At 37.6% G+C, this 27,578-nt stretch overlaps 1 protein-coding gene across 1 annotated transcript in view; it reads right to left on the bottom strand.

Annotated features, from left to right (window-relative positions):
- The window catches only part of ABCC4 (ATP binding cassette subfamily C member 4 (PEL blood group)), a 153,985-nt gene that overhangs the window by 62,530 nt on the left and 63,877 nt on the right, over positions 1-27,578 (bottom strand). Inside the window, 1 exon segment of the mRNA XM_075741447.1 lies at positions 3,645-3,724. Within this exon segment, the coding sequence (XP_075597562.1) occupies positions 3,645-3,724 (80 nt within the window).

Below are 27,578 nucleotides of genomic sequence, written 5' to 3'. Positions count from 1 at the left end.
TTCTGTTCAACAGCCATGTAGTCAAACATAGCCGTAAATGCGTTCTTATTAAAAAAAGCCTGATTTTTTATTTATAAATCTTGTGGATACAGAATTTAGTAATTTCTACAAAAATATAGTCAGCTACACTAACACGACATGCCTCATACGCTGTTAAAATTTGTAAGTTAAGAAGAAAAAAAATTATTGCCTCCCAGTGAGGACTGCCCCTCCTGCCCCCAGCCTCTCCGAAGACAGATGTGCTATATTTTAGTGCACTGAAAACCGAAGAAAGAAAGGTTGGCAGGAAACTTTAAATGCAGTAAGAGTTGCTACTTTGGGAGCAATTGCAAAGCAACAGTTTTGCAAAATCTTAGCCAGGTTTTCAGAAGAATCCACAAGGTCTATGATGCATTTTTGTGCTTGCCACACACCTTTTATTTTTGCTTTGACAAGTAAGTATACAGTAACTATTCACTGTTTCTTCTTCATTGTCTCAAAGGAAGTTGCAAAAAATTCAGCTCTTTTAGTTCAAGCAATTAATTTTCATCCAGTATAGCTGCCTAGACTAATCATGCTTATTATGACTGTAGTGCAGTGTATAAATCTTATTAGGCACTCTAAAAAGGACATTACCAATTTTTAGCATTGCCTTAAAATCCGTACGCAGTGTAACTACGAAATTCTCAAAACGAGTAGATTCTAATTATTTATAGGTATTTAAATGGGCTCGTATTGTAGTTTTTGGGTGTCCAATCACATTGTGGTTATTTGCGCAGAAATTATACACTGACTTGCCAGTATAGTAAAAGGGTGGAATGCTTCACAGTGATCCTAGCGATAATTTAGAAAAAGGACCACTTCTTCAATGCAAATCCGCTCAAGAAAAGCTTCTACACACAAAGTAAGATGAACCAGTTACTGCATTGTTTATTAAGTTTCACTTGATTCCTCCTGACAACCATTTAAACAATGAATGTTGGGAAATGTCTCTCAAAGAATCAACAACAATGGCTGGGATCAGAGCTTTTATATTTAGCTAATACTGTTTTTAGAAAGGAGAAAATATTTCTTCCTGAAGGGATTATAGGAAGCCTTATAAAAGACACCTGCAAACAAAACAAGTGACAAAAGATCTCTATCATAATTGATAAGAGTTATCCTTTGTAAAAATCTGTGCTTCTTCAAAAACAAATATCACATCTTTGCTATGGAATTTAAAAAGGCATCCACTAACCAACAAGCTTGCCGATCAAGAACAGTAAGTTTTAGAAAACTTGCCAAGAAGGAAGTGCTTTTCTCTTATGGACAGCAGCATGTTATTAATCAACAGTAAGTTCCAAAATCTTCTTTTCTGATACCAAATAGAACTGGCAAGCTTTGAAACATAGTATCTTTTTTAATAGTGTATGGGACATGTAACATTTACTTTGTTTTTTTGGAAAGGGAAACTCCTCACTTAAAATACAAACTTCAGAATTTGACAAACTATTCAGTAGCCGATTTAAAAGAAATGCACAAAGTAATCAACATGAGGGGAAATGTTTACAAAATGCAGTTTACAGTAGGAGCTTGAAAGAAGAAAACAATCACATCTAGAGCAACAGCCTTCATTCTTTCATCCCAGACCAGTTAAGTTTTGGTAAGCATATACTGCCTAAAGTATCTATACACTGGTCAAATAACTAGGTTTTCCGATTTGCTAGTAGATGATTTAGTCCTCTGTGTGTGCCGTGCATACAGGTTAGCTCCTTCCTTAGCTTTCTTTTGCAGCAAACCAGTTGGTTTCCTCACAGAAAAAAAAAAAAAAAAAAAGAGTGTAATTCTCAAGACAGTTTGCTTCAGGGTCTGCTCCCAGAAGGAAGTATGGACAAGACCACACCAATTTTGGCTCCCTCTGCTTACACAGACTTCTCTAACATTTTCCCAGCAAATTTTGGATCCTCAGACAACCCCACATGCCTTTAAACCACATGCCGGGGCATGCAAAACACCCACTCAGTTTCTTGCTATAAAAACACCATGCAAGTGGGCTGCAACACAAGTCGCACATTATTTCAAATGCACGGAACTATGGAAAAGGGTTAATCTTTTATCTCAGGACCACAGGACGCAGAGGATGCTCTGGCCACGAGCAGTATGTAGTATGAACATACACAGCACAGACTGCTGTAAAGGGGACAAACCTAGGCAAATGCAAACCCCTCTGCATTGCTTGGCCAAGGAGCATTATGCAAAAGAGATGGTTTTGACTTTGTGGATGTAAATTCTATGCTAAGAGAAGAGGATAAGGATTGCAGGACAGCCTGAGCTTCCAGCCAAAAAAGAAAGGCACGTACGGATTGTCTGAAGAGAGCTGAAATAAAGCAAGATATTCTGTCTAATAAGACAGTTAATAAGATTGAAGAAAACCTGGGATCTGTATAAACAATAGAAAACGAGTAGTATATTGTAGAAAGAAGTTTGTATTGCACTTTCAAGAAAGAATCTGTCAGGGCCTTATAAGGCCCATGAATTCAAAATCTTAATATTCACTATAAGGAACTCCCAAATTCACAAAAAACCCCAACTGCTTTAATTGATAGGTAAAAGACATCACCTTCCTTTCTTCCCCAAAATGACATGTGGCACTGTAGTGCTTTGAAAAACAAACACACACCTCAACTTCAACAACTTCACTAAACTAGGAAAAAGACTTTATCTTAAGAAGTGTTTTTACTAACTCCTTGGAATGATTTCCCTCCCCCCCCCCGCTATTTTCAAGAGTTCAGCATTAACAGTGTGATTAAACTGCTCAACTTGAAATGTCTTTGGTTTCTTTTTAAAAAAGTCAAAACAAGTTATGAATTAGTTATGTCTAAGAGACAAAGTAAAGTTAGCAATAGCACCTTAAGAAACATTTCTGACTTGAGCACAACCGGTCTGATCCACTAAGTGGATCATTTCTTTCTCTGGCCTCCACGATTCTGTGTATTGTGTGATTCATGTTATTTTGATACAGTACAATCAATTTTTCTGCAGCTTCATCCTTCTGCAATTTTTTACAAGGAAGATTAATAGCAACTGCAACAGAAAAATTACCTTGATGTCATATATAATCCTTTATCCTTTCATCATCATCAAAATCTCAGTGCTTTGTCCATCTTTCTTGTCTGCAGCAACTTATTTCACTTGTTCCTATTAAGGCTATTATATTCACCCTATTACTACTAATCTTTTCTTTGTAAATAGCCACACCTATTTTAATCCAAAACGGTGTGGTAAGCACTTGATTCTTTGTGGAAGCAGACACGTAATTAGGTTAATCTGTGCTATCTTTTCATGTGAGTTGATTGTTTCTTTACTATGGACATATTTCTTATAACAGCAATAAGCTTGCCAGATTGCTTGGAGGCAAATCAGGAGCAATTTACCAAGCATGTAGCTACTACGAACTGAAATCTTGACATAATAGCAAGCTGTGTATAGCCACTCCTACCTGCCAGTTATTACTCATGTTAGCTTTTTACTGACACATTAAATTTCAACCGCACCTTTCTTTCACAAACAAGTACTTTCATTCAACTCAGCTGTATCTGTAACAAATAGCTGATCTTCACCAAAGCATAAAGGAATCTAAATTCAGAATGCAGCACAGAAGACTTTGACAGCAGCAACTGAATTACCTGCACGAAGTCCAAAAACGTCAATGGAAGCAAGTCATCCAGGTGGCCAATATCTTTTGAGAAACGATTTAAGATTCTTCCTAAAGAAACAGGGTTGGAGAAGAAAAAGAAAGTAAATATAACTCCTTAAAAGATCAAAATAACTTAAAGACACCATATTTTACTATTTTAGTAACAGTGAAAAGGAAACAGCTGGAATCTAAAGATAAAAAGACACTTTTTGAAACCACCATGAAGGGAATCTTTTACAACCACTGCAATGTATTTTAAAGAAGAATACTTTTTTACAAATGCCTTTCACCCAAATATAAAACCTCTGTTTAAACTGCTAGGAAAAAAATTAAAACTGGCTTTGAAGATAGTCGTTCAATAGAATTTAATAGCTGAAACATAGATGCTTTGTATGCTCAAGATGTGCAGGTAAAAAGACAACGTAATGCAAGTTTCATCAAGAAACATCAGCCAGAATCTGCTCCTATCCTTGACTTAAACTCAATAGTGCATGCGTGTACCAGATAGATCATAGTTGATCTAACAGATCCTTCTCAGTATTTCTGTTCCCACCCTGCCACCATTATACATGGATTCAAATTGCAGGCATTTCTGAAACAAAGTTTGAGAAAGATTTGCATTCACGGAGCTTTAAACTTATTCAAAACCTTGACAATATTGATCTTTATTAAAACTAATAAAACAATTTTTAATCTGCTGTCAGTGAAGCATTTATACTTCTGTATTTTCCCAAGTTCCACTTGAGTGGAAAAAAAATCAGCTATCGCAAGAGTTCTTTAATAATTAAAGTCACAATGCTGCCACACTTAAGTGGATGAGTATCTTTCTCTATTAATCGATACCTCTACTCACCAGGAAAGAAGTGAAGCTAAGGATGGGAACCTGGCCTTTTCTAAGGTGTGTAATGCCCGTACATGCATTTGCATTGCTTTTTTATCTACATATATCTTGATTCAATTATTACCTCTAACTGGTACAAACACATTCACTGCACTGGCAACAAAAGACTTTTTTTTTTTCTTCTTTTCAAAGGAACTCATTAAACTGAAAGTAGTTAAATTTAAGGTTTCCATGGAGTGCTTGGAGACATAATTCAGAGATAAGAGCATTAACTGAAGTAACTTCTGTGGCAACCATCATTCTAGCTTTCTGTTCATGGCTGTCTCAGAAATACAAATTTCATTGCGTAACTGATTTCTTTTTTAAGGGAATTTTTAATCCACACCGAGCAATATGCAAAACATCCTCTCCTCAGGCCTGGGACACGACTCCAAAGAGAGATACTGGTGGTGAACAGCTTGTTCTGCAGTATTTTAGTACCAAAGGCAGTCGCCTAGGCAGACAACTGTACGGTTCATCCCATTTTTAGCCTCTGCACACAGGGAAGAAGGGTATATAGCAACACAAGACTCAGCAAAATCTCTTTCTGTGTTTCTACACGGGACGGCAGCTGGGGATGTTCCCTTTCACTTATTTCGTGTTGGGGTAGATATATCAGAAGGAACTCCAAGGCAATTTTTTTTAATGTTTCCTTTTCCTGTGATTTCCTTACGCAGAGACTGGTCATGGAAGAGTTTGCATATATGCCTTAGCTAAGACTTCTTAGTATCTTAAAATATAACATTTCAGGTTATTTTCAAATGAACCAAGACTTCAGCGGCAAAGGAAAATCATTCAAAGAGGTTAAATGCTTCCTTCTGACAGGACTTTCCTTAGCGACCTGTCCGGGAGGGGCAGAGCAGGGAAACAAGATGGCATAATGGATTGGGCTCAGGGTATTAGCAATCTGTTCCCAGCTTTGCCACGTGTCTCCTGAGTGACCTCACTTTATTCTACGAGTGAAGGGCAGAGCAAGGGGAGGTGGCAGTGCCGAGCATCTCCGTGAAACGCTTTGAGACCCACCGATGACGACAAGCTGTACGCAAGGGCAAAAGATTATTCCTGTAGCAAGTAAATCCCACTTTATTCAGCCTTAGAACCCCCCTTCACCTTTGAACCCAAAACAAGTTTTATTTGCAGTGGTTTCAGACCGATATAAGAAGCTATTGCGCAAAGACCATCCTGTGCAGCACTGCTGGGAGGCAGTAAGGTCTCTCAAGCTGGCTACTTTCCGTGGCCATAGTGCAGGTCAGGTCAAAGCTGGCACCTCCAGGAACCAAGCGATGCTGCTTTCACGATCTCCCTCATCCCACAAATGGGAGAGCACATCCAAACTTGTTCCTGGAAAAGCGCTGTGCTTACTCTCATTTTGTACAGTATGGACAAGGCCTTAAGGGCTAGAGGAGAGAAGCCGTTACAAAATGCTTGCTGTCGAAAGCGATTTCAGTGCCAGCAGTATCTCAGAGTTCAGCTCTCATTTCCCTCCCCTGGGATTTCTATTGAAGAATCACTCATTAACGTTGCTCAAGGAAGAATTTTGCAGATTTTGAGTCAGGGTTTTGGGTTTTTTGGCAATTGTTTGAATAGAGTATTTCAGTCGGAAGGGACCTACAATGATCATCTATTCCAATTGCCTGACCACTTCAGGGCTGACCAGAATTAAAGCCTGCTGTTAAGGGCATCGTCCAAATGCCTCTGAAACACTGACAGGCTTGGGGCATCAACTACCTCTCTCCAGGAAGCCTGTTCCAGGGTTTGACCTCCCTTCTCAGTAAAGAAATGCTTCCTAATGTCCAGTCTGAACCTCCCCAGCACAGCTTTGAACCACTCCCACGCATCCTATCACTGAATCCCAGGGAGAAGAGCTCAGCAGGAGGCTGTGACAACCTCCAACCATTTCCTGAGAAAGTTTCAGTGTTGCAAGAAGGAGAGCTTTAGTCTGCCAGCATGATACAGATCTGTCCCGGTGCTTTTGGGGATAGAAAGCCAGCATAGATATAAGTGACAGCTGCAGAATCCTTGCTTTCATCCTGCACACCGACAGCGACTGTGGCAATGTTCTCCTCCACAGTAATATCTCTTCCGGTGAAGATCTTTGAGGAATATAGTCATGAAGGAAAACTTAGCTCACGTGAGCCGGCCTCAGTAGTCCTCTGGTCTTACTATCTCTTCCATATATCCACTAATCACCAACTACTACAGTTCCCATTGGTAATCAAGCTGGTAATTAATTGTCAAAACTGTATTTTTTGCAATCGCCTTATGAAATTGTTAAGTATAACAGTGTTTCTATAGACTGTGTTTTGACAGTCTGCAAGCTGCCACTAGGAAAGTGGAAATTAATCTGACTATCAATAAAACATGAATACATCTTTTAATCTGCCTAATTCTCTTTAAAATGTAAATACAATAATTCTGTAAAATGACATGGACTAAAATATGAGTGAGCAAAAGAAATGGTATATCAAAAAGACAAACCTTGAAAACTGGAACCTTTTACAGTCCACTTGATACAATTAAAGCAATTTAAACAGTGGGGATGTGAATCAGCTGCTTCCCAAATAAACATTCAGGTAAATCTCTGGTAGCAGAACTTAATTTTGTTAAATTTTCAAGTTAATGAAAAAAGTAACTTATGGTCTGTTTAGTGTTTGCACATAGTAATTCTGGAAGATGACACCTGAAGTCATTAAGTCTAGGAAAATACCTCGCTTCTTGCTAAGATGTCCACATCTCCCTCGTGTAATGTTAATCCGGTGACCATTAATGCTTTTCTACTGCTAAAAGCAAGCGACAAAGCCACAAGCCTTAGTCCTATTTTTGTTGTTGCTGGTTTTCAATGATATTACCGCAGTGACTGTGTAAGAGAAAACACAGGCCTGGAGATGTATTTCAGATCCCGTTCACATGGCTATAACTGAACTGGCATTTTATTCAGCATGCCCTACGCAGAAGCAAGCTACGGTAACCCACTGAAGCAAGTAAGTTCCCTCACCATATACCAGAGTGGGCAATGCACCTCCAAGCAGAAGTGCTGTGCCTTGGAAATATCCGCAAAATGCCCCATAGCCATCACAATATTGCATCCAAAGCGATTGCTACATTTATAAGGATGTCTACAAGTAAATAAGGTCTATTTCGCAAGGTATGAAGAAACTGTTTCCACTTACTGGAAGCACAGTAAATCAGTGGCTTGCTTATGCATTACTAAGCATGCAAGAGAACACATTCCAGATATGAAAGTTAAAGTAGCCACTTTGAGTCAGGACTCAAAATGCTTAGTTATAACTACAGTTTCTACTAGCATTTGCAAATCTAACTTTTGGGATAGTTCTTCAGTTAAAGAAACTGTTGCACCTGCTATTCAAGAAGGGCAGGACCTGCACAACTCACCCTCCTCCTCCCAATATATTATTTTTCTCTCCAAAACTTTTAATATCCTTCCCTCTCAAATTTACAGACTATCATCATCACCTTCCCACGATACTTCATACTTCCAAAAAACCCAAATTCCCTGTGTAAGCATTTCTGTCATATAGATATATGCCATGAGACAGTAATTCTTAGATCTAGTCCAGTATTTTCAATTTACAAAAATTTTCAAGCTCACTTAATATTTGCGCCCTTTACTTATTCCAGTGAGTTTCAGTCTGGGCTTCAAAAGCAAGAAAAAAAATACTAAATCTAAAACTTGTGAGGCAAAGGAAATTTCATGAAACCATTAACAAAAAAGTCTTTTAAGAAATCAAGAACTAATGTTACAACAGCATCAAAATTTGTGCATAGTATCTACTGTTTCAATCATTCTCAGGCTTAGACATGGTGTGCAGCGTCAGTAGCGAGCTGCAAAAGGGAACGTGCTCTCTTCAACAGTCCTGTGTTTGTTTTTACATCAAATAACTTAATCAGAACACACACTGTTGTTAGATTTCTTCCAAAGTAATTAAATAACTATTCAATGCCAATTAATCACAGTTAAATAAGGGTCTGTCACCAAAGTGCTATGTACACATTTCAGACTATTTAATGGTCAAATACTTGGCAGTATCAAAGTTAAACAATGATTCATTAAACCTCCTCCACTACACAATAGTTAGGCTAAACTTGAAGCGAAAGAATCAAACCTCTTTTGTTCTCCATGAAAAAAGACATCAAACCTCAGTATGTGATATTCTTTTCTTCCTCATTCTGTAAACTGCTTTAATTGCATGAATCAGAATGTGTTCAGGTGCTACATATCCACTTTGCTTCTGCAGGTGCCTACTGATACTTTGGAATAGATGTTCAAGCCTATCATCCAAATCATGAAAACACTTGACAGTGTGCCACACCTATTTAAAATGTTTATACATACTTCACGATGAAAGAAATATAATCCAAACTGAATCAACACTTAGGATGTAAACACCAGAAAAGAAATGGATTTTTATTTTTTTTTTAATGAGAAACTAGGATCCTCCACAAGAACTGCCAAATGCCATCAATAGCATTCAATGTTGTGCAACCTAAATTCCAAACATCAAGGACCCTAAGAGCAGCAGTACATTGTTTCTAAATGTATTTGGCATTTCTAGTATACTTTGTTGGCCAGTGCATTCACTGAAGTACTTCTGTATAACAGAATAGAGCAGGCAGATTGATTTTATATACCTTGCAAAGGGTTCGCAAAGCCACTTGTTTCATCACACATTGCAGAAATACTTTGTTGCTACTTCTTTAGTCCACTGATTTGCCTCTTTGAAAAAGAAAAAGGTTTTAAGAGAAGGTCCTTCTTGGGATAGAAAGCTTTTGCCACTTGCGCACGCGTGCGCATGGGTGCATGCTCTTGGAATTTTTTTCCCCTCAGATCAGGCTAATCCTCAATCCATGGAATTTTAATTGCATCACACTTTAGTTCAATACACAAATGTTATTAATAAATACTGCTTTGCATACTAACATAAACTCCTCCATGGCAGTTGGCCTAAATATCGTTTTTCACATACAAGTACACTGCATTCACCTGGGGAAAAATATATTCAAAATCTCTTTATCTACTCTGCAACAGCAAAGCCAGGAACACTTCCCCACTGCCCAGCCTCCATGAAGAAAAATTAGCAAATTAAACACTATTATCTCCCACTCCTTGCTGCAAACTCGCAGAAACCTGTCTGAAAGCAACTTGTACCGCTAGGAATGGATTCAGGAAGGTACTTAGCCATACGTGTATAACTAAATGTAAGCAACCCCAACAAGGACTGCACTTTGCTTGAAGGCAGTCATGCCACAGAGATGCTCTTCTAGTCCAAGACAACTTTATTTTAGAGGGACCGATGTTAGAGAGTTGAAAGCGCACACTTCACCGCCACCTACTTTACTGACCAAAGAGGAGCAGCCCCCCGCTGACATCAGGCGCTGGGGTACTGCCTGACCAAGGTGTCATCACCCCGCTGGGTGCCGGGGAGGCACGCACAGACCGTGCCTCAGTTTGTGTATACGTACAGGTGTTCACTTACCCTAAAGAGAGAAATCACATACTTTAACAGTCCAAATTACAGCTTATAAAACCGAAGTCATTTTAAATGTATGCATAGTAGTAAAATAATGCTCAGAAGTGTATATGTGGGAATAAAAGAAATAGCTGCACAGAGCCAGGTAGCTTTAAACGCCCATCCATTTAACTACACTGAGCGTGTTTCCCCTTCTGTCTGTGGCATAAATCGACAGCTCCCCACATATCTTGCTGTTAAGCTACGGCATTCAGTGACTGATAAGTCTTCACCCGTGCTCACTTCACACACATACGCAGAAAAAAAGAAGGAAAAAACCCAGTACTGCAACTACAAGCAGCCTTCCATTTCATCAAAGCAGCGACAAAGTGGATTGTCCATATCAAATGTTGGCAGGAAGCAGACATTACATCAACCTTGTAAAATACAACTATGAAATCAACAAAATAATTAAAGATGGATTACCGACTTTGAAAGGAATTGTAAGTTTGTGAAATATTTCTTCAGAAAGAAATCTGGAAATGCATCTCCTGCATAGCTGTCAATTACTGATCTACTCTGGCTTTTCTTCCATATTTCTACAAAGAAACGTCAATAGGTCTGTTATCTTTTTTTTAATATATGTTTAGCACCACATGTCCACACAAACTGCCATATACAGCATTACTGTCTTCCCCACAGGCATCCTATAAATATAAATAAGAAATTCTACCCCTTTTTTTTTTTCTTTAGCAGCCTGAAAACGACAGGAATATTATCACTTTCTTAGACATTTGCAAATGGGCACAGTGGTGCCGGACCAAAATATGCTGAGATCATAATATCCATTTATCTAAACTGCCAGCATGTAATGAATTCAGGTGGGCTGCCTTCTATCCAAATTAATTTACTACTTGAAACAGACTTTTTACACGAATGCTGTCAAACAGGAAAACAGTTTGCAAACGAGAAGAAAATGCGAACACTGTGTTTGATCTTATTTTTAAGTGTAGGATTTAAAGAAAGAAGGATAACTATGACCAAGATAAGAATGGAAAACAGGCTTCTTTGCAAATGAATTTCTATTTTTACTGCTGATGGAGACATCTACATTACCTAGTATGAATACATTGATCCTAACTGTACAGTTGTTTCTTGAGCCTTCCAGTCCACTAGAAACACATGGCACTTTAATGACCTACTGATTCGAATTACCTTGCTTGCAGAAAATCAAAATAGGTCAATGCTCCATGCATGTTGACTCATCCCTTTGCTAAATGATGTAGTACAGTTGATTAGTCTTTTTTCCTGGGTATACTCAGAAAAGCATGTGTATTAACAGCTGTTATTACCAGCGAAAGTCTTTCTCCTCACTTATGATACAATGTAGAAAGGCTATATAAAGTCTTCATTAAAAAACAGAAGCACACAAAGAAAAACATCTTGATCGGCAAAAAAAAAAAGCATAACTTCCCTTCTTTCTCAAATTGCTTTCATGAGAAATCTTGAAATACCTTCTGCATTGTAACTGCTTTTCACATTATATCTCATCACCAATTAACCAAGTTGGCTACAATTTCAGCTGTAACAGAATGTGCAAACTGAATTTAACTTTGGTGCTGTATTATACTTGCTAACAAAGTGATCTCTTTTACAAAAGTATGATAGATCTGGGATAATATATTCATCAGCAACTTTCAAATTATTGATCCCTGCAATGAAACCCCCTGCCCCAAAAATTAACATTCACATTTTTTTTCTCTTTTGTAATTTATAGTGAAAGAAAATATCAGAATCATTCAAAAAAAACAAACTTATGGCCATATAACAAAGTTTTATCCCATTACGAGTACAAAGCTACATCTCTGCTTCATAGTTAGAATGACAATGAAAGCAGACACCTGCTTGCCCACCCACTCCCCTCCCACCAACCTCTGAAGTAATATTAAGTATTTCTAATGTAATTCTGTGATGAGGACTGCCAGAAGAAAGTGCTAACAATTCCAGAAGTTAAGCTCTGGATACCCCTTCTGCATCTTCTAAAAATCATTTTTATTCACTGAAGCTATTTTAAGTTATCCTGAGTTTAATGAATAAAATCTACATTTAAACATACTGAAACAAATAAAAAACTAAAACCAAGCCACCAACTCTAACGTACTGCCAAAATACAGCACAACTTAATTTCTGCTGTATACTACAACACAAGCAATAAGATATTTTTAAGGCACACGGTCCAACTGAACCAGAAGTATTTATACAGAGGAGGGGGTACAGGAAGAGTTGACAGTGGCCTCCTTCCCTCTCCTGAAGGGAAAAATACAATTAAAAAATGGTAACCACTTACAACTTCTTAGCAACTGGCCTTTAAAAACATGTCAAGTTGTACACTATCTACAGAATTTTCACCACCTTCTTTTTCTATTTCAGACGTAAAGTTACCTACTTCAACTTCTCACAATACAAAGCAACACTATAATAGAAACCTGAAATAGTAAATATGAAATACAGTCCTATGTTGGCTTTTTACTACCAAGATTATGAATTTAATTCTTTGCTAAACTATTTAACCACAAACACACCCAGTTCTGAAAGAGCATTTGTGTAGTCTAGTTCTCCTTTCTGCTATAAATCCAATTTCGACTGAAAATATGTCCCAAGTGTTGTTTTGCTGGAGGGGGGGGTTTACAAATGAATTAAACTGAACACTACAAGTCAGGATGGACTGAAATATCTGAAGAATATTCCGATGCTGGATTTTTTACATGAGAGGAGAAAACCAGCTTTCAGAGCTACTTTCTGTTTTGGAGGTTATATACAAATATACATCAATACAAGGATTAAAACAAAAATGGAAATATATGCCACCTTTCTGGTAAGGTTTTTCCAACAACAAGTTTTCCTGTATTTACACTTTCAAGACTAGATTCAGATTAGGCTTTAAATGCGGTATTTCAGAAAATATCAGAGGCGGGGGGAATCTCACATAGCTCTTGCAAATGTGCTCATATTTGTTGATTTTCTTACCATTCCATCTCCTAAAGATAATTAACTGAATAAGAATCTTAATCAATGCTTCTTTTTAATGTTTTTCTTCCCCTTTTTTTTTCCCAGGATTTGAAGTTAAAAGGGCTCAATCATCACTCCAGTCTACGATGACGATAAGCAAGCAGTATATTACTGAATATAAAGCTTTTGCCTCCTGAAATCTTCAGCTGAAACTACTATCTGGCTGATAGAGTTATCATTCAGAAAAAAATGTTATCCTGTATTTTACCAATCATATAAATTCAGATCCCCTCCCATACACTAAAGAGAATGATTCTAATGTAGTCCATCCATTTTCTTCCTTTTCTGAAACCATGCAAGGGAATTCTATGCAGACTGTTGCTGTGAAAGCCAAGTCGAGACTTCTGGCCTCTACCTAGCTCATCCATTTTGAGGATAAAGCCTTTGGGCAGCTCAAACAGCAGAGGCATTTCATGTCTTCGTCTGACTGTAAACCCTCATCTTCTGCTTGGCATGTTCCTTTGGTTCAATCATTCATTTTTCTTTAGCTTCAGTTTCTTTTTCTTTCTCTTCTGGGAAATTTGAATTGTTTGGCAAGGAGAGATTCTCTCTAAAGTTCATTCATTACGTACCCATGTAATGATTCCTGAAATACTTTTCCCTTTTTAACTACTCATACTGTAAAAAAATCCACTGCAACAACACGGGTTTGGCTATCCAGCATTCACAATGGATGACACTGGCTAACTTTCAGTGGGATTTTTTTCCTGTCTCACATGAAATGTCATTACTACTGAACTCAAGAAAAATTCTGGTATAACTATCAGAAAATTAGAACTGTGTCACTTAGTTTGCTGTGCAAATAATCAAAGCATTTGCTTGGAAAACTTGCTTTGTGTTAAAAAAAGACACATCCCCCATTAAATTAAAAGTTTTGCTTCAACTTAGGACATTTTAAACCACATGTTAAAGCAAAGCCACAGAAAATTTGGAAACAACTAGATTCACAACTTAGGTACCATTCACAAAACCACAAAGGAAGAAGCTATTGGGAAACCCGTCATTCTGTTTATAAAGGTACAGCCAAGCCCAGGGGTCAGGACACTCACATGAGAGGTGAAGTTTGGGCAGAGACGTAAGAGAACGTGTTATTTTTACCAGTCACGGAGCATGCACTGAATGTGGGTCGCCCACCTCTCCAGCCAGCATGTTAATTGCTCTACTAGAGGCAATTCTGCGGTAGGCCTCCTTCAGTTGCTGCTCTGGAAGCTGCTCTCCCTTTGGATGAATCAGTAAATAAGTATGGCACCGGAAAAAGGCAAATGAGTGTGTGCCTGAAGGCTATGTCAATCAGCATGGGAGGGACTGCAGCTGGATTCAAGCCCCCACCCTCCTTTTCTTTTTTTGGCCTAATTTAGGGCACAGAATGGATCCATTCCTGCAGAGCGGGCTGTAGGGTATAAGGAGGGATGACTTCACCTCCTCTTCGGTTTTGTGATTGGCACCAAATTCCACTTGCAAATCTCTCCTGAGAAAGAATCAAAAATCTTTTGTCTCAGAAAAGCTGAAGGCAACCACATCCCAAGCACTTTCTTCAAGCAAGGAGTGCTGTCCAAAGGAATCTAGATATAGTCTGACAATGCATTTCTCTGGGCCATCAGCTTCTGGAGAAAAAAAATATCACTATAATGTAAACTTCTTCACAGCCTAAACTATAATTAACAACACTAAAGTGGGAATGTGGGGTATAATATACATTCAAATGAGAGAAAACCAAAATCTGACCTCTTCTCTACTGTATATTATATTCATTACATTAAAGAAATTTTAATAATTAAATGATTAAATGCTAAGCATTGTGAAAAATTAGTTCGCACTGCGTATGACTTTACTGTACCCCCTCTGCTGGGCACCTATTAGAAAGCTTCACCTCAAAAACAAAAACATTCTAGGAGTAAGTAACTACAAATGAGAAGTAGCTGCTGACCACACAAAAACACTAGTCGTGTATAAATCAAAACCAAAGAACCTTTAATGTTCAATGTTTAATACCTTAAATTAATCCCTCTAAATTTTTTGACAGCTGAATGCTAGAGGTTAAATTATTTTAAAAACATATGCTTACATATACATCGCTTAAAATTAAAGAAAAATCTAACATACTCCTATAATTTTCTATTTTTTCATGGCTTTTAAATAATAAGGAAACTTAGAATTATAAACATGTTAACAGCAATATTTTTTCACTTATCTATCAACAGAGAAAAAAAATCATACACATCAAGGAGTAAAAAGTGGCTTCACTGAACAGTCACTCAAGCAAAAGTGAACACAATTTACAGTCTAGTTTGTCTTTGTTCAGTTCAAAGACAGACTTCACTCTGAAGCTCTGATTTACAGCTGTCCAGCACTATGAACTCCTAAATAAATAAACAGGCAAAAATAGAAGAGTGCCATCCACAACAAGGGACTTGTGAGAACACTGCCATTTGTTATTTGCATGACAGATACACCCCAAAGAGGATTAATATACCTGAAGTGGGAGGCAGAGCCCCACTAGGATGCACACTGGACCATCACGTAGCCAGCAGCATGTCCTGCCCTGAAGAGTTTGTTGTGTCAGTTTAGAGAAACCAACACAATTGACTATAAAAGGAACAACAAACAAAGGAAAGATGTAGCAGTAAGCTGGAACAGAAAGTTGCAGGACAAGATGTGTGCTTTTTGCCTTTTTTTTTTTTTAAGTATGGGAAAACAAAGGGGTCAGGGAATTAATGTGTTTCTCCACCCATATGTTTAACTACTGTCAGTGTATAGTCGTACTGCGGTTGCAATGATCCTGGTGTATCTTGAGATATGATTTTAAGATGAAGAAGAGCCAGGTTGTGGATGAACTTTACTGCACAGAGAGCAGGAAGTTACAAAGATGTAAGGATGAAAGATAAGCAGACAAAATGATGATGGAGGGAGGAAAAAACACAGGAATGTGCCAACATTTACCAGGTGCAAAAATAGTAAAAGTTTTGCATGGGAAGAGGACTAATGCTCAAAGGAAGCCACACTCCTTTCTACACCTCCTGGTAGACTCCCTCGAAGTATACTGGGGCCATAAGATCAAGAAAAAGCGTTCTCTCCATCTGGCCCTGGGGAGGAGCTGCAAGACAGAACTGTCAAAAGACTAGCTGGTAGTAACAGTCACAGAAGTTGCCGAACTTGGAATGTTTGGATATCGAAAGAGCTTTGTACACATTGACTTGAATTTTTGCCCTACGCAGACTGGCTGCTTGCACATGGCCTCTCCTTCATCCTCTGCTTCATTCATTGCATATCCGTTGTTTCCTCTCCCCCCTCTTACTTCAACATTGCTTCTTCCATTCCCCTTCATCATGGAATAGCATGAGTTCTGTATACAAATAAGCATGCTTGAAAAAAAGGAGAGAATGTTATCCCCCACACAACCAAGGCATGAAGCCTGACACGGCGAGGCACCGGCTAGGAAGCACGAAAGAGTTTGGGACAAAGCAAGCGAGAACAGAAGGTGGCTGCAACACTTAAACTAGAAGAGTGCCTGAATTAATGTTTTGGAAATGCAGAATGACGAAAAGAGCCAGATAGGGGAACTACAGTAACTACACATGAGCTGTAAAGGCCACAGGAAGGGTGTTTTACACCGAGAAACATGGGAAATCCTTACAGCAAGTGAGAAATCAGGTTCTGAAATAATTCCCAAATTAAAACTCTGGAAGTCAAAAGGCCACTGTCACCTGAAGGGAGATGGCAAAGTGCATCCAGGACATACCATATGCATAACCGTGTTAGATACATATAGACTATTCACAAGGTTATACTTAAATGCCTTTAGAGAACAATTCATAGGATTTTAGTTACTTCTTGCTTTGAATTGCTCTTACAGGAGCATATTTCACTCTGCTAACTACAGAACTGCAGTGGCAACAGCCGGTTGAGTCTCAAGTTAGTCTTTAGAGTCTACTCTAATTAGTTTGCTTAATTTCATTCACATGGGGTCTTAAGATTTCACAAGATCAATTAAGGTTTCAGTTAGAGGAATTCTCAAAGTTTTCTTTCTTTCTTCAACATAAACATGTCGGTCTTTGGGTCTTAATAGTTCACTTATTTATGCATTCATTTTGTTTCTCCAACATCCATTTTCACCACAATTTGGTTTTGTTTTTTTTAAACCAGCAGCTTCTCTGCTGGCACTACATCAGACACATTAGGATGAAAGAAGTTCCAGGACTGCAAGGAACTGGACAACTAGAGGAGCAATGCAAAAAAGTATGACAAAAATACCTGTATTTCAGGTATCCGTATCCAATAACACTATAAAATCCTCTCATGGACCTAAAGCACGAGTTATATTTTGGAATAAACACTACAAATTTTGCAAATAATCACTGACCATAATCTGATCCCAGACATTTTGGGAAAGGCTGTTTTAAAACAACTGCTTTGCCACTATTCTGCGTTAAAAAAGGCATTATCTAAATCTCTGATAAGGCAGGATAAAAATGGAAAAATATACATATAATAATGAAGTTAAATGAGAGAAAAATCTCTTCTGTTCTTCCTTCCCTCTTCACAAAACAGCATGAGCACAGAACTTAATTTTGGATCAATTTGTGGATACATCATTAAAACATACAAAAGAAAAGTATAACTTCAGAAAAAAAAACAGGGAAGGCAAAATTGTGTCAGTAACCCAACCACTCTTAATATTACAGAGCATTAATTAGTAACAACTTAGCATTGTAGATATTTAATTATAATATTTAGAGAACAAATGTTGGCTCTGATGGTTTTCAAAATGTAGCTTAACTTCAGAATGCATATGAAAAGCATCCAATAAACTTTTCATCACAGCTGAATGGTATTTACAATGCCTCTTAACTTTCTGAATGTCTATTTTGTCCTTGACTGACTCTGGAGAGGAAGTCCCAAAATAGCAATTCACATTCCAAATATGAACATTCAATTCCTAAAGTTCTTAGTGGTCAACTATACAGTGGTCATTCCTTTAGGAAGAGGTCATGAACAAGTTTAAGTGTTTGGATCACTCTAAAAACCTTTTAGGATCTTCTGAACAATTGGTTGGTTTGTTTTGCTCTCCCAAAGAAAGGAGATTGAAATGTCTCTTCACATCAAGGTTTTGTAACCTTTCATAAGCCAGTGTTTTTCTGGAAAACCATCATATCACAGCTGGTATAGAAAATGCTGGTCCTACGAAACAAAAGTCTCTAGTACAGCACATGAGCCATGGTGAGGTCTATTTCACCTTCCAGAAGGTTCTTCACATCAGCAGGCTACCACCCTCATACCTGCAGAAGTCTGTCCACAATGGAGCACTTGGCACGATTAGGACCTAAATGAAGTCAAGGCATCACAAATTACCTGATCTAGAAACCCAAATAGTGAAAACAAAACCTGAGGTATGTTGTAAAGCAACATCACTAAAGTGTTACAGCTTGCATGGGTCACATTCTTTCCTCCTCAGTGCATTCAGACACCCAAAGGACCATTATGTTCAGAACAGAGATCCTGGAAGAACTGAAAGGTTCTGACATCAGAGAATTTAAACTAGCTGTGAATCCCATTGAGGAGGTATGACTCATCTCTGAGGTTTTAAATTAGATTATCAACCAAGTGAAGCAGCACAGTAAATCTACAATAAAAGATGAATGCCTACAGGAAAATAATTTTTGCCCCTAGTGGCAGATGCTTGAACTTTAAAGGATCTGAGACTAAGCTCTTTGTCAAGCCTTCCTGACAGAAAACAATTGAAATAATTTCTTTAGTTGGTCCAACTTTGCTCCATATGCCACATGGAAACAATATCTAAACCCTGTAAAAGAAAGTATATTGTCACTTCTAAACCAATTGAGGATCAAACAATTTACAGAAACCAAGACTTATTTTGCTGACAATTAAGCTCTATCACCAAGACTTGAGATTCAATGAAATTTGACAATTGTGAAGAAAGAGGCTTTTGTCTGAGTAAGTCTGAAGCATTTGGAAGAATCAACAGAAAATGAGAAGACTGAATTAGATCGAAGTATCAGAGCCTTTGAGGATAGTCCAGAATTCACTAATTAAGATAACTGCCTTCCTCGCTCTGTTTCCTCTCTGAATTGCTTTGGTATTACAGCAGAAAAGCATATAACGAGAGGCAAATTTGGTCTAAGGAGCATTATACCAAACACACTTCCTCTTACACCAACAGCATCCTTTGTCTATGCTGCTAGTTAAGCCCCCTTATGAAGAACCACCATCCCTTTAACGATGAGATGAAAGACAAGTACAAATCACTGCTGTACACCAAATCTAAGGGGTATGAAGAGCCTTTTTCTTCCATGCTGAAAGCCATCACATTTACTTTGTAGTAATTCAGATACAACCCACAGAAGTTTGCAAACTCTATTCTAGTGCTAAAGATCACTAACTGGGAGAATATTCTTGCGTCTCCTCCTCACGGAGTCAAAGAATTAATATATTCTTCTGTTTTTCCAAGAACCATAATACTAACTTGTTATTCTACCCGTTTAATTGAAAAATATATAAGATTTCTATTCAAAACACCTCCATGCCTACTTTACAATTAATAAAAAAGCAGTCAATAGGCATTTGAACCTCTTGCATCTTATGAGAAGCACAAACAACAGAAGCTGAGCACAAAGGTATTAATAAAATTAAGCGGTACTCACAACACTACATTTTAAGCTGAAAATTTCTTGGATCATTTCAGAAACTTGGGATTTTGCATTTCACAAAATGTTCATGTCTCTATTAAAAGTACATAATAATATTGCTTTATTGCGTGGCTAAGATGGGAAAACAATTAATGAAATCCTATTTTTCCACAGGAATGTTTCTATTTTTTAAGCAAACAAACACTTCTGGAAAGTGTCAGATTGGACCGTTTCTACTCTCGAACACTCAGCAGGTGAACAAAATCATCTGTATAAGCCCTCATAATCTTTGAGAAACACTTATTTCTGAACAATCACTTCTAAACACTGTTTCTTAAGCCTTTGGTAGTAGCTGAGCAACACTGGTTATTAAATTGAGGTGCAGCAGAGTTTATTTTTTCTTATCTCAATTAAAAAAATAAGTTGGGATTGTTTTTTCCATTTTTTCTGTTGGGGATTTTTGGGGGTTTAAATATAAGAGGCATTTAGTGAATGGCTTTGAATTCAATATTAAACCATACTTGTAGCTTAATTATGAAAAAAGATCATTGTCACTACATATTTGGAATATTAAAACTTGTCAGCTTTATAAAAACCTCAGGGCACTTTTTTCTCTCAAATTCATTTTTATTTTGAAAGCGCTCCTTAGATAAGATTTCTCAATATTAGAACATGTCTAGTATAACTAGTTTTCTGTTGAAAATATTGGGGAAAAAATGTTGCCTCTATATTTTCAGTTCAACAGAAAAAAAGATGATGCTTCTAAAGCTAAACCCATCTATATTTCACAATTCTAGTGCTTTTAATTTGCAGAGATTTCTGCAGATATATTTTGTCCTAAATGGGCATCAAATTTTTTTTTCTCCACCAGTAAGGGAACACTAGCTGGCTAAAGGTAACTACTATCAACTGTTCCTTAAACCATTTTACCATTTTTTAGCCACGAATTACCAGAAATATTCTGCAAGGCTAACAGCAATTATTTACTTATAGCTAGTTGTTGAGATTGAGGGGAGGGAGAATTGTTCTTCTAAGAGGAGACTGGGGAATGAAGGGAGAAAGGAAAGAAGCATTATACTAACATCAGGCAAAACATATGTGGTTTTTATACATATATATATTTTTAATATAGATATGTGCGTGTATATTAAAAAAATTAAAATTATGGTTCATTCCTTTCTCTTAAATTTAGTGGTAAATTCAGAATACTGAAGATATTAAGATAGCCATCCTTAAGCACACAGACAGCTAGGTACACAGAACCCCCACACTGTAGTGAGTAGGAAAGACAGCTCTTGTCTGGTAAGATTTAGAGCAAAAGTCTAACAATAATGCTCTCAGTAATGCCTGTTTCTCCGTCACGTACGTGGTAAACCTAGGCTAATGTTAACCTTTGTAAATACTCTTCTTTGCCTGGTCATTCCTCATTATACATACTCTTCAAACTGGAATCCTAAACGGCTAGAAAATAGAAATAATCCTGGATTTGAAGAAGTTCTATTATTTCATGCCAGAAAATTATATGTTTTACTCACTGAGCCCATAACCTCTATTATTGAAAGGATAATCTTACCAAAACAAATATGACATTTGTACTTCATACTTAACAACAACCAAGTAAGTGCCATAGAGCAAATCTGGTCTGAACAGCCATACGAACCCCAGCACTTCAGTTTGCTTTTAGTTTCTCCTTCTGTAAACTGAAAGAAACTTAGGCTCCTATCTCATTAGGCAATGCACAGATTTACTCATGTTTACATGTTCTAAAAATAAAAGGTTCTTCATTGAGTCGCCCAGTATTAAGGATATGTTCCCCTATTTCAGTGAGAGGGAAGAGAAAGCAAACACGAGTGACAGACAGCAATGGTACTTCTGAAACTGTTCATTATCCCACGTAATGAGAAGATCACTACGTACAAAACATTTAACATTCTAAACCAATCTCTCTAAGTGAAGACACTCACCATCTTCTCTCTAAGGACCAGCATCACAGATTATAAACGTAAGTACACTGGAAGAAGAGATGAATGAGATAGCGTAAAGTTTTTTTACAGCTTTAAATGTTCATATTAAAAAGGAGAGGTGGGGGGGAAAAAAACTCAACACTGAGCAAATGCCCCTGGCATCTAATCACTTACATATCCTACAAAGGATGGGGCAGGAACAGTATTCCTGTATGAGAAATTACTGATGACATCTTAAAAACAGATGTAAGAACTCTGTTCAAAAATTTAGACTGAACTGTATCTATTTTGGGTTGTGAACATCCAAACTGATGAACATGAAATTATGCTGAGAAATGAATACATGCAGAGACAAAGGAACATGTATTCCCAATGAAGGGAAGCTTACCACAAAGCAGAAGGTTCTTCCTTGCCTACGCACAAATTAGCAATATTCTGCATTGCATCATTTGCATATTAAACAGACAATAACTTAATTGAGAAAGAAACAGGTTTACCACACACACACAGAGAAATCTCATCACATCTGATAAAAAGAAAACCAAGGAAGAGAAGAGTTAGGCCATCTATCCCCCATCATTATGCCTTATAATTGCCAGCAATAATGTCCACGTTCCAAATCTTTACCTTCTCAGTTTTCCATGTACCTTCAGATTATTCTGCACTCTGTGCCCCAACACTAACACAGGCTAGTGAAGATTTAGGCTTGAAAGAGGCCAGGAGATATGCAGAAGACAGCATAAAGGGGTCGGGAGAGATAGAAGAGCATCTGTATTTCAGATATAGTACAGCATTCCCAGACACAGAAAGCAGAGGATAAATTCAGGTACACAGTGAGTGAAAACTGACAAGGACCATGCTGGTGGACTGAAAAACCATGAACTTATAAGGAGTTTAATTTTAAACTTCCTTCAAGTTTAAAAATGTCATAAACATTGCACAAGTAGCACATGATAAAAGCTCAAGTTTGAGGAGTATTAGTGACCTCTATCTTCTTTTTTTTAACTGGCCAATGAGGAAAGATGAGGGGATGCTACAACTAGCAGACAAGCAGGTCATCTGTGGGTCTTATATAGCAGTGAGAAGTCCAACAAAAAACCAAAACCACCTCCTTACTATGCAACACACTTCTACTCCAAACCAAATAGTTGAGAATGAAGACTGTGACACCCTTCTCCCATATATCGGTCAGCTTACTTTGCATGCTGGCTCTGTGAATAAAATTTCTTACCCAGCACTAGGTGAGTAACAGCTAAAGCAGCCTCAGCTTCTCCAGACGTTTCAGAAATCTCCTCACTTCACAACCTCTCGTTAAGGACCACCACAACTAAATATTCTGCTCAAGCCAAAAATCAAAAGCTACAGCAACAAAATATGCAAGTGAGAAGCACTTAGGAAAATGTTCAACAAGAGCCCAAATTTAAACTAATATTAAAATAAACCTCCATGAACCTGCAGTTTCCAGTTTCAAGCTACCTACCTGAAGGTTGGTATTGACACAAGCAATAATGAATGTCTATTACGTACTACTATTCTAATTACAGGACTATTGTCCAGTAACTAATAAAACAGCAACAACAACAAAAAATTGTTCTTCATATGCTTGATGCTATTTTAAAACATTCTGTAAAGCTATCTTAAGACTGGTAGCTGTCAACATATATAGCTTGTCATAACACTGCATCCTCCAAGTGGAACATTATCTTGCATAAAATGACATCAGAAATCAAATCCTGAAGGAGGTCCTGCATATGTCTTCACCTGCATACACAACAAAAAGCCTCTGACAAAGTGCCTATGGAAACAAAGAACACCTGGGGATGACAGGGTAAAAGCAAGTAAGTAATGTTGTCTTGTACTATTCACAAATACCTTAGTAATTAACTCTATCATGGCTGTATTTTTTAAATTGAACAGCACACTAAGGTCAAGCTCGATTCAATACCTCCACTTCCCTAACTGCTGATTTCTATCCTTTGGTTTTTATTCTGGATTGCCAGAACAGGCAGATTCACATACAGCATCCATTCTTTTTTACACTAAAATTTTAATTTTGGATCGAGAAGTGCCTTTTGTTTCCAAACACTCTCCAAGATCACCACAGGCACAAACTAATCTTCACTTGTTGCATAATCTGCAAGATGCTGGCAATCTGGGGAAGAAAAAAAAAAAAAAAGAAAAAAGAAGACTAATTAATTCACCCAGATGCTGCAGTGCAGATTACCTAGGATCATCTGGGAGAAAGATTTCTGTGCAGTATAAAGCAGAGCAGTGCTAATGAAATGAGTTTGCACTGTGACAGTATTTGTTTTATTTTAATATACAGCCATTCAGATTAAAAAAAAAAAGGCAAAAAAAAAAGCACACACCAAAAACGGCTGGGTTTTTTTTTCTGCAAACACCACAGTGGTCTAATGGTGTCTGTGTCCTGTAAAAGACAGCAATGAAATACAGCACAGGAAAGAGCCCAGAAAAGCCAACACCCTGATGTGTAGGGCTTTCACCTGGGATGGGGGAGCCACATGTTCAAGGCCCATATTAAATCAGAGAGGGAGAAGATCTGGGCTGCCTTCCCCACATTCCACATTCCTGCTCTCACCACCTGGCTATTCATTATCCCTGCCCTGTTCTTCCTCAAAATCATTTTTTGGCGATGTTTCTGCCTTGTTCCAAGGTGGAATAAATGAAAGTGGGTTTTGGATAAGTTTTTTCCTCATTTCTCAAAAACACTCATTTTCCACCCAGAACAGGTGTCCATGAACAGCAGGAGAGGAGGTCCTATCCACGTGGCGCCTCCAATCCCCATGATCCACAACAGTCACAGCAGCATCAAGCAATTTTTAAGCAGATTAAAAACAGCATAAAAAGTATAAATTTATAATAGCTATTACCAAAACCAACCCGCCCCCATCCTTCAGATTACCTCCAAAAGCTTATCTGTAGCTGCATCACCTCAGCCAGGCCCTCTTTTAAGCCCCTCACAGTTTTGCCATTGATATCATTGCACTCTACCTGTTTTCAAGTGCCTCAAACCAACATTTCCTTCCTCCTTGCCACAAATCTCATCAAATAGTCTGCCATCTATGCGACACTAAAACATAACTCCCTTTTTTACTTTCCTGCTACACTTGCGGGAAAGATATGTCTCTGAACAGCTTCTGTGCAGTCTTCTAAAGCCAATACTTTTTAATTAGATTTCTCTGTCTTTGTCGACTCCTCCATGCCTCCTTTTTTGCTTGGCTGAGGTGGGGAGGGAGCAGCTCTCTCTGGGCTTGTGTTAGCAAATGAAAAAAATGAGACTTTGCAGTATCTGGGCAGGTCAGCATATGGTCAGAAATGAGTTTCGCAGCAGGCCGTTTTCCCCACCAGGGGATCTTAATGTGAAGAAGATAGAAAAATCTCTGTGAAGGGATGTGAAATCTTCTGCCAGGAAAGCAGGAGACTGCACTTGGAAGTGGTTGTCAGTACAAGCTTCAAGCTATTTCCCTATCAAATAATGTCCTGTCCCCTCCTACAAACAGCTTTTCCGTAAACCTTTTAATTTTATCTCCTGTATTAAGCGTAAATAGGGTGAGCACTGACTCAGTGAACTGAAAATGTAATGGGCTTGTCTCATCAGTTTACGGCCAAGTTTCATTCGATTATTATTGCAGAGAAAAATAGGATAGAGTTGAATTGAGTTATGCTAATAGATAATAAAGGTAAACATAACTCCAGAGTACTATTTACTAACTTTAAAGACTACTCCTATAGCAATCAACTTTATAAGGTTCCTGACAGAATCATAATGGTGATAAAACACATGGAAGCGTAAGACTATTTAAACCCTTAACAAAAGCCATGATAATACTAACAGTAACTCCCACAAAATATCATTTAATAATCACGCCCTGATAAGGTTTAAAGTACATATCACCATTGTTATATGAAAAAACATTAAAGATTTTTTTTTTTAACACGTAGCAACCTAACAGGTTTTAATTACCACACCTACTTCAGTGACGAGCTGTTCCACTCAAACACCCAAACATAATATTTACAACGTTGTGCGGTTGTTAAGGATCTCCATGATTGATGGAACCTATTGTGTTGCCATCTTAATAACAACAAATGCAAGTGATTACCAACACGGAAGAGAGAATCTGTGTTTTTATTTTACAACAAAAGGCTGTCCTATAGGGACTTCTTTTCAACATAAACTAACAAACCTGCGCACACGTGAACGTGCTTTAGAGCTTGGCACAGAGAGTGGAAAACAAAGCCTCTGCTGCTTTAAGGACAATGTATTTTTTTGTATTAGCTTAAGAGAACATGAAAGCTGTCAAAAGAGCTGGTATAGTTTTTCACAGTCCCGCAGAATTCATCTTGACCACAAGGAAATATCTGAAAACTGCATCAGAAAGATAGCATAGATCTTGTTTCAAAAAAAAAAAAAAAGCAAGCAATTGAGTCATTGAGTCAAATAGGAATACAATACATTTTCTGGCATTGCTACTGAATATTTATATCAGTGATGAATGAGACTACAAACGAAATATTTTAACACGAAGCTTTGCCTTGTTAACTGCATGATATGCCAAAACACCACCTACTGTAAATCACAGGGTTTAAGACCAGTATTTCTTGTTTAAACATGCTACTTGTTCAGCAGAATCACTTGTGTGAACAAGCATACATTAATGTACACTAACTAGAGCAGTTTCACTACCCAACTGATAGAGTATAATTTAACAACCTCATTATCAGCATTGTAATTTTCATACTGCTGAAATATCATATTTGTTGCAAATATTATACAGTTTAAACACTTTAACAACATTGCCCATTTGATGCTTCTGTCAGATAAATTGCAGATAGGCACTTGTGCATCGATGAACATGCTTTTAATCCTATAAAGAAACTTTCTCTGTCAAATTATAGGTGTTTCAACACTTGATTTATGAACACCATAATTAAAATCCTTATGCCTTAAAGAAAAACAAACTCTTCATTATAACAACAGCTTTCTTTCACATTTTTCTTTTAATATTTGGAGCTTGCTTTTATGTGCTGCAATTAGCTATCAGTTTGGCATGTCATTTCTGGCTGCCAAAAAAGGAGAATATTTCTCTTTATACTCTGGTCAAATCTCAAAGTCTAGGTAAGCACTCGAAGGGATCAATATTTATTTAATGCTTCCACAAAGCATTTGTGGGGAAAAAAAATAAATCTACTAACAGGTAGAGGACAACCATCACACAATTCAGCGCTTCAGTTTCTAGGAAGGCCACAAATGCTCTAATGTCTGCCAAAATATTTCTCCTCCTTCTATGACTTGTCAGAACCAAGAGTTCAGAGAGATACGATTTAAAAAAAAATTAAAAAAATAAAATAAAAAAGAGCTAGATTTTCATATGCATTTCTGTAGTGGTTCTGGTTCAATTTGAATTTTAGACAGATCTCTGGAGGGGTAAGAGATTCCTAATTTATCTGAACAAATTCATGCATATCATTCATTCTTACAGCACCCATCAGCACAGCAGCAGCAGGTTTCAGTTTCCTAAACTCAATGCAATTCAAAATTATACACAATCTCCACTAAAACTGCCATTACTGAAAGTGATGCAGTTACACATTAGCATCCCGTCTCTACAGAAATCTCTGACCCCAAATCCCAGAAAAGAACAATTCATTTACAAGCTAGGCAAGTAATCTTGACTCAAATCCTGAAGCTTGTCAAAACTAGGATCTCCTAAACTATCAATAAGAAACTAATTTCAAGAGAGGGAACTCCCAATTCAAGTCATTGCTGCTGAATTCCTAGTCCCCTTTACCTAGTTTTCTATTAAACTTGTTTTGAAATGTCACAAACATCTTGAAAAAGAAATTAAAAGGAATAATGGCTGAAGAAGATTTCCT

The sequence above is a fragment of the Balearica regulorum genome, chromosome 1 (genome assembly GCF_011004875.1).
Source record: "Balearica regulorum gibbericeps isolate bBalReg1 chromosome 1, bBalReg1.pri, whole genome shotgun sequence".
Classification (NCBI taxonomy): Eukaryota; Metazoa; Chordata; class Aves; order Gruiformes; family Gruidae; genus Balearica; species Balearica regulorum.
This window is presented reverse-complemented; position numbering and strand designations above follow the sequence as displayed.